The following is a 7,354-nucleotide window of genomic DNA, read 5'->3' as shown; positions in this document are numbered from 1 at the left end:
ACACACACACACACACCCCATAAACCTTTCTGACGAAGGGTCACAGACCTGAAACGTTAACTCTGTTTCTCTCCACAGATGCTGCCTGACCCGCTGAGATTTCCAGCATTTTTGTCTTTAATATTAGTAAACGTTTCCTTAGTGAATTCCACTCCAGCACCCCTAAAATTCCAAGTGCCCATCTCCCAGTCCCGTGTACCACCAACTCAACACGCTAAATGAACTCTGCACTTGGTACTGAATGAGAACACTCCGTGGTGGCAGACCAGTAAGTTCCGCGGTGTCCACTTTTGTGATTATGAGCAGGAGAAATCTTTTTTGACCGTGACCTCTACCTCTCCCGAAACAGTGAAAGTGGCCTTTCCCTCTCTGTCCCTCTCTCTATTTGCCAGCCACTGCCTCCAATCCGTGAATCTTCGCCAGCCTTAAGCACCCAGCTGCTTAGAAAGTAACATAACCTGCCCCCCAACCCATCCCCGACCCAACCGGGCATGAGACAATTGCCACTGCACCAAGCGGCACCCGCGCTGTGTCTCCGCGTGGATTCTCGCCACTTAACCTTTATCTTCCAGTGTGTCTTGTTGAGTTTTATATTTAAAAAAATACAGGCTGGGAGGCGCAGGGGGGGGGGGGGGGTGGATAAAAATAAAACAGAGGTCGGGAACTTTAATCCCCCCCTCCCTCTTTACTTCACAACCCCCTCCCTTTCTCCCCACTCCCCACTCCCTCCCTCAGCACCTCCCCACTTTCTGCAGGATCCGATGCCGGTGTAAAATCCCTTCAGAGACGCGCTGGCAAACGTTATAATACGTGTCTGAGCCGAGCCAGGGTGACGTGCAAAGGCGGCAGCATCCTCGAGCCAGAGCTGCACTCGCTCTCTCTCTCTCTCTGTACTGTACCAATCTCAGCCACTCTTAGCATCTTTCCATCCAGCTCCCCCCCCCCACCACCACCACCATCATCAGCCAAGGATTTTTTTTCCTCCATGTCATCTCGGGAGAGTCCGCCAGTGATCTGAATCTATTTCTGCAGCAAGCGAGAATCTCAGCAGCCTTCTCTCTCTCTTTCCCCACCCCCTCCCCTTTTCCTATTTTTTCTTTCTTTTTTGGGGGGATATTTGCAGGGTTTTTATTTCCTCTTCAACAACAACAAAAATTCTCCTGCTCCATCCGGCTCGGTTTTAACGGTTCTGTTTGCAGGAGGGAGAGAGAGAGAGAGAGAGGGTGGGGAAAGCCCAATACAAAAACCAAACATGTATTCTGGAGTTTAATGGCTTTCTGAAGAATCGGTTCTAATTGTTGATTGTATTAAAGGGTAAAATGGGAAGCGTTAGAGCCGAGGAACCGAATTCTTTCCACGCCACACTGGGCAGGTGTGCTAGTATCGTTAAGAAATAGGCACAGCTTTCGGATTGTAAGGTAAGATGCAAGCTGTTTACTATTTCCAGATCTTTGGAGACATAGCTGACGACTGGTTAGTAAATATATATAAACGCTTCAGTGAAGAGATCGGCAACAATTCTCTTATCATGAGACGGGCTATCCTTGCGGACTCGGTAAATGTTTCTGAGAGGGGCTTTTTGTTAACCAAAATTTTTTTATGAAACATCTAGAGACAAACAATCCTCACAGACTTAAACAAGCGAGTTGTTCTGAGCGAGATCGCGGGTGGGAAATGTTAGACGAGAAACGTGTTTGTAAGGGAAGTTGAGATGGAAGTGAGCCAATGCCAGTGTCTCAGCATCCGAGAGAACTTGTGCAGAGAGTGGTGTTATGGCGCCGACTATGTTTAACAGAGATAGACACCACCACTGCTTCTAAGATATAAACTTATACGAATCCCTTTTACTGGCGACCTGTGCTTCAAATACAGGTCCAGACAAATATATAAACCTGGCATGTCCACCGAGTTGAGCCGGATGTTTGTAGTAGTTGGATAGTGCATACACGTTCGCTGAACGCGTTAGCAATACTTATATTCATTTAATTTTAAAAAAACGACCTGCTTTTAGTTGGATGCGGATACTGTTATGGGAAAGTAACAAGAAAATAATATTGGGGATGATTGTGTGGGGTTTTAGGCGCCCTGTTCGCAACCTGTGTTCCGGCTCAGCTGGAGAATGGAGAAGATGTCGATGCGGACGCGAAGCTGGTTTGACAGTCTCTGCTCTCTGTCGTCTGACACTCACTTAAACGCCTACACAAGGGGAGGGGATGGCTCTGCATCAGATCTGCTTGGATTTGGGGCGCTAAATCACCATTCTTCCAAGAGCTGCATTTAACAATGTCTCCAATTACACGGAGCTGGGGGCGCATCGCACTGCTGTTCTTACACACAATTTCTAAGCCTTTTAAAGTGTCATTTTAATCAGACGCATTGGAACTTTTGTCCGTCAATTTAAAGCTAATATAAACCAGGACAAGCTAGTTCGTGGGGGATTTGCAGCAATAGCTACAGATTTATGTTTATTAAATCCTGGCGAGTGTTATAATTGAACTGGTAGCTGCATGCTTTAAAACTACACTACTGTACACCGTGTTACGTCCCAGCAACACGGCTACCGCGACTTGCTTAAGTTGGGGTTGCGTTCAAATTGTTGAGATTCAATCGATACTGTCAGCTTTAATAAGGACTAATGCACGGGCTGTTCATTTAGGCGAATAACAAAGAATATCATGGCGATATTATGACAATTTTGGAGATTATTTTAATTTAAAGAATCCCTCGCGGCACCAATCGATTTGCACGCTATTCCTCGCCAAATGTGGCTTTTGTTGTTGTTGTTGTTGCAATGACCAACCTATTCTCGGGACATGTCTTCAATTCAGTCATCAGTTCAGGTAGAATGCTCAGGGTGTCCCAGCCTCATTTCATATTCAGAAGATGCGCATTGTTTACATACTGTGGGTCTCGTCGGATGTCGCGAAATTGGAATGTAAAGAATTATTAAAAAATAAAAGAAAGTTCATTCTCACCTATGGCAAAGTGTGGCTGTACCTCGTAGGTACCAAAAAGACGCGGGATTAACTTTATAAGAGGAATTATATTGGCGGGGGGTAGCGGGGTGGGGGGCGGCAGGGAGATGGACTATGAAAAGTAAACCGGATTCTTAACTAGATACATCTTTATGCTAAGTCGTGGAGTTTATAATCCGATTAATATGTGTAACTTCTCTGTGCACAACCTATTTTTCTACGTTCGGGTACTTGAATCTTTTGGAATTTTAACACCTTCCGCGTTTATCTCAGGAATTGCCAATATACCTTTAAAATAATGCGGACGTGCTGGGAATACTAGAGGCGGACAAAAAAAAAACCCACGAATGCATAATATTTGAAAACATCACATTATAAAGTACCTGACTAGGATTTTTGAAAAGGTAATTTAAAAAACCAATTATAAAATACATAAATCAGAAAGGGGATCATCTGGTAGAAGCGAGTTCGAGGTTTCAGTCGGAGCCACCTTTCTTTTTGCTGAATTTCGGATCCGCGAATGCCTTTTCTTTATTAAAACTGCACGCCGATGAGACTACATGCCGATGTTTTCTTTCGACTGCGTTTTAGGAGCTCGGCGGAGTAAGTAACTCGAAAAGAAAGTCATACAGCACCTACCCTGGCTGAGTTATGCAACGCTGCGGACGGTTTGAAATATGATTCATTTCGGTTGCAAAAATATAAAGTTTTCATTTTAATTTTAGCAGCACTACCTTTTTCAGTCGCAGTGATAAGCAGGGTCGGGAACCAAGATAGCGGGGGGTTTGTACGGATGCACCGTCTGCCTGAAGACCGCATTTGACAGTCTCACCTCCAGCCTTAAAATGAATGTTAAACCAGGCAATTTATTCCATGATCACAGTTAGAGAGAAACACTTCATTAAATGTAGTTATTGATCGGGGTGGGCTGATTACTGTATGTTACAATGTAAGTGTGCTTAACTTTCGAAGCTTTCCTTCTCATTTGTGGGTCTGTTCGCATGTGGCATGTTTAATATCAGATAGACTAGTCTGCAGAAGGTTGCTATGAAATATCATTCTTGGCTCCAGCTCCCTCACAGATATTGGGATAATATCCGCGTGGCGGCGATGTTTTGTCAGCCACCAAACAGAAACCTTAGCTTAAAATTCAAGCCAATGTGTCAATAATCTCCCAATATTAAATGGCGAAATGATCTCGGAGGATCGGTGTGAGTAAGGAGGGGGTTTGGGGTGGAGGGGGGGGGGGAGCTGTTTTGCTGTTACTGATGTCTGCATCCTAAGCTATTACTTGCATTTTGATCTCCTTCCCCCTTTCCCCAGGCCAAATGACATAGGATGAGGGCCTTTGCTGACCTGAGGACTTACATGTTTGCAACCCATCTCCTGGTTATGCTTGGATTTAACGCTGCCGAGGACCTGTGCTCCACTTTCGTGAAGGGAGTCATCTACGGATCGTACTCGCTACGCGAATTGTTTCCCCAGAACTCCACCAACTGTACGTGGACCTTGGAGAACCCGGACCCGACTAAGTACACCATCTACCTGAAGTTCTCCAAAAGGGAGCACGGCTGCTCCGGCTTCTCCCTATGGGTCTACCAGTTCGACCACTACTCCCCTGAGAAGATCAGGGAGCTGCTGAGGAACGCCAGGTCGGTGGTCCACCTGTGCCAGGCCAGGAGCGCCTTTGTCTTTTTGGAGTTTGCCAAGAACTTCGTTCAGTTGCGGCGCCTGGTGCCGCCCGACGCCGGTGGGGCGGCGGAGGGGCAGCCCCGCGGCGAGGGGCCGAGCGGCCGGCCGGCTTTCGAGTTCCTGGTGCTGAACAAGGTGAGCCCCAGCCAGTTCGGCTGCCGGGTGCTGTGCGGCTGGCTGGACGGCTGCCTGAGAGCGGCCGGGGCCCCCGCTGCAAGTGCCGGGGAGCGAGGAGGAGGAGGAGGTGGAGGAGGAAGAGGAGAAGGCAAGGGAGAGTCGGAGGCCGGGTCCTGCGGGGTGATGGACGCCAAGTGCAACTGCCAGCAGGATGTGATGACGGGCGTAGACGGGCTGGACATGGTTCTACCTCTCAATGCAGAGACCGAGGGCTGCCTCTCCGCCCGCCTCCACACCACCCACACATGCAACCTCACCGAGGGCAAGCGGACACCTCGAAAAGGTAGGTCTCCTTATTTTGCCTCAAAGCTTTTTGGGCAAAAAAACAACCCTCGGGGTGCCAATTATAAAGTAATTACACGCATCAAATAATTGCTATCATCTATATAAATCATTTCTATAATTGTTATTAGAGTTATAACTATGTATAAAGTTACATGGTGCCTGTGTTTCTATTCTGTTTTGAAGTACCCGGCCTATTTGTGGTCAGATTTGGAATATCCCTTAACCTAGGAGATGTTAACTGCTTTTGCTCGGTTGCTAGGTATATCTTGAGATGGACACGCAAGTTTGGTTTCCTGAACTTGCCCATAGCTTTTGTGAAGAGACGAGATTTTTTACTGTGGGTCTCTTCAAATTCCATCTGTCTCTTGGGTTTCACAGGTTCATTTATTTCACATATCAGAACAAAGCCAGAAATCCCCAAAGATCTCTGTAGGCCTCCGAAGATAGGTATTTTTTTTAAAGCCTTAAAAGCATGCTGCTCATATCAAACGTGACAGGTAGGAGAAGCAAAGTGTCGAGGGAGTTGATGCATGTCACCAGTGGGGTGGAAATAATTTGAATTTGTGAACAGGCCTCTTAATGAGAGTGGTAGAGCATTCAATTGCTTCAGTGTAGTTCTCAACTTGGAATTGCCATCCATACTATTGCCTGTTGTCCCTATGGAAGGGGTTGCAGATCTATATAATGCATAAATATTTACATAGTCGGCAATAAATACAAATAAGGCTTCAGAAGTAACATTGTCTGAGAGGGAGGGATGTTGTTACTATTTGTACTGCAACCCTTAACCAATGCACTTGAGAGAGTGACTGGTTTTGCTCGGTTGCTAGGCATATCTTGTTATTATGACCTTTCCCAGCCTCTGATACCAAAGCAGTCTGAGTACCTGTGTCAGCAGTTGGACTGAAACTCAGGCAGACTACCGTCTTTCCAATTCATTCTATGCCAGCCTAGCTTGATATTTTTGTAAATAAGTTGTAACGTTATCAGAGTCCTGGTAAGCATACAGCAACATTAATCAACTTGACAACAAAAAATAAGCTTCTTCGCATTTGACAAATTCCCAGAAGACGTATACAATGCCGAATTGCGCAGGGCTGTCAGTTAGGAATAATCCACTTCTTTAGTATTGGTAAACATCCATTGTTCACAATTAAATTATTCATTGGCGTGTGTGGAAGGAGCATATTCCAAGTGTGTGCAGCTAATCAGTTCGTTCCTGGGTGTATTACCTCGACCGCAGAAGACCCCGACCAACCCCATCGCCATTGAAGATTGATAGCTTATTCTCTGACTTGATTCCTTACGTGACAGACTCGGATAGGCGGAATTTGGAGAAAATAAAAACCCGTGGCTGCATTTCCTCGGGTTTCCTCCCGTTCTGCCGTCGCAATTCCGGCGGAAACTCCGCCAAATGACGGGCGGCGGAGCGGGCTGAACCGATGAGCCACAAATAGGACAATGAGCTGCAAATGCAGAAATGTAAAGTGTTACCAATCGCTGGTGATAAACTCCTCCGCACTGCTTTTTAAAAAAATGTTGGAATTGCAGCCCACGGGACGTATCTTTGAGCCGCCGGTAGGGAATTGTAAAATGCTAGCAAATAGCTTTTCAGCTGAAATAGTTCCTGTATTTTATTACTGGAAAATAAGCTATCGGAAAAGAACGTTTTTTAAAATATATAATATATCCAAATTGCAATATGGCATGAGGTGAAAAAGCAAAATAATGCGTCCTACTTCTAGAAGTAGCTGTTAACTCGATTTAAAGCTGTGAATGTGTAGCTTGATGCCTGTCATAACATGTACTGCATAGAACAGTGGGGTGCAGCTTCTGAATGGCTAGCTCATAGTCTGACACGCTGCTTTCTGATGGTTCCCTGAGCCGTGTGTCCATTATTACCGTATTACTGTTAATAACATCCTATAATAAAAGACGGTTGCCGTACAAGCGAAGACAAACGTATCGTGGCATTTAGCATGCAAACCAGTCTTTGCAACAACAAACAAGGTTTGGTCCCAACCTGAACGCTGTAAATTGTGAATCACTTAAGAACCTCGGCTCATAAGAAAAATAGGCTACTTCTTACAGTTTCTGCTGACTGGGTTTATCCCCACAAGTATAGCATGCCCGCTGACACAGTGTGCAAGTACAGGGACGAAAGAGATTCCTGATTCTCGGAAGTCACAGACGTGACCTGAGAAACATTGGTTAAATTTCAGGTT

The 7,354-nt window shown here is 45.8% G+C and overlaps 1 protein-coding gene across 1 annotated transcript in view; it reads left to right on the top strand.

Annotated features, from left to right (window-relative positions):
* Positions 1-4,313: 4,313 nt before the first annotated feature.
* Positions 4,314-7,354, top strand: part of adgrb3 (adhesion G protein-coupled receptor B3) — a 920,563-nt gene continuing 917,522 nt past the window's right edge. The window contains exons 1-2 of the mRNA XM_070884862.1: positions 4,314-4,871; positions 4,938-5,127. Of these exons, the coding sequence (XP_070740963.1) occupies positions 4,314-4,871; positions 4,938-5,127 (748 nt within the window). The remainder of the gene's footprint in view (positions 4,872-4,937; positions 5,128-7,354) is intronic.

This window comes from Pristiophorus japonicus, chromosome 7 (genome assembly GCF_044704955.1).
Source record: "Pristiophorus japonicus isolate sPriJap1 chromosome 7, sPriJap1.hap1, whole genome shotgun sequence".
In the NCBI taxonomy this organism is placed as follows: Eukaryota; Metazoa; Chordata; class Chondrichthyes; family Pristiophoridae; genus Pristiophorus; species Pristiophorus japonicus.
This window is presented reverse-complemented; position numbering and strand designations above follow the sequence as displayed.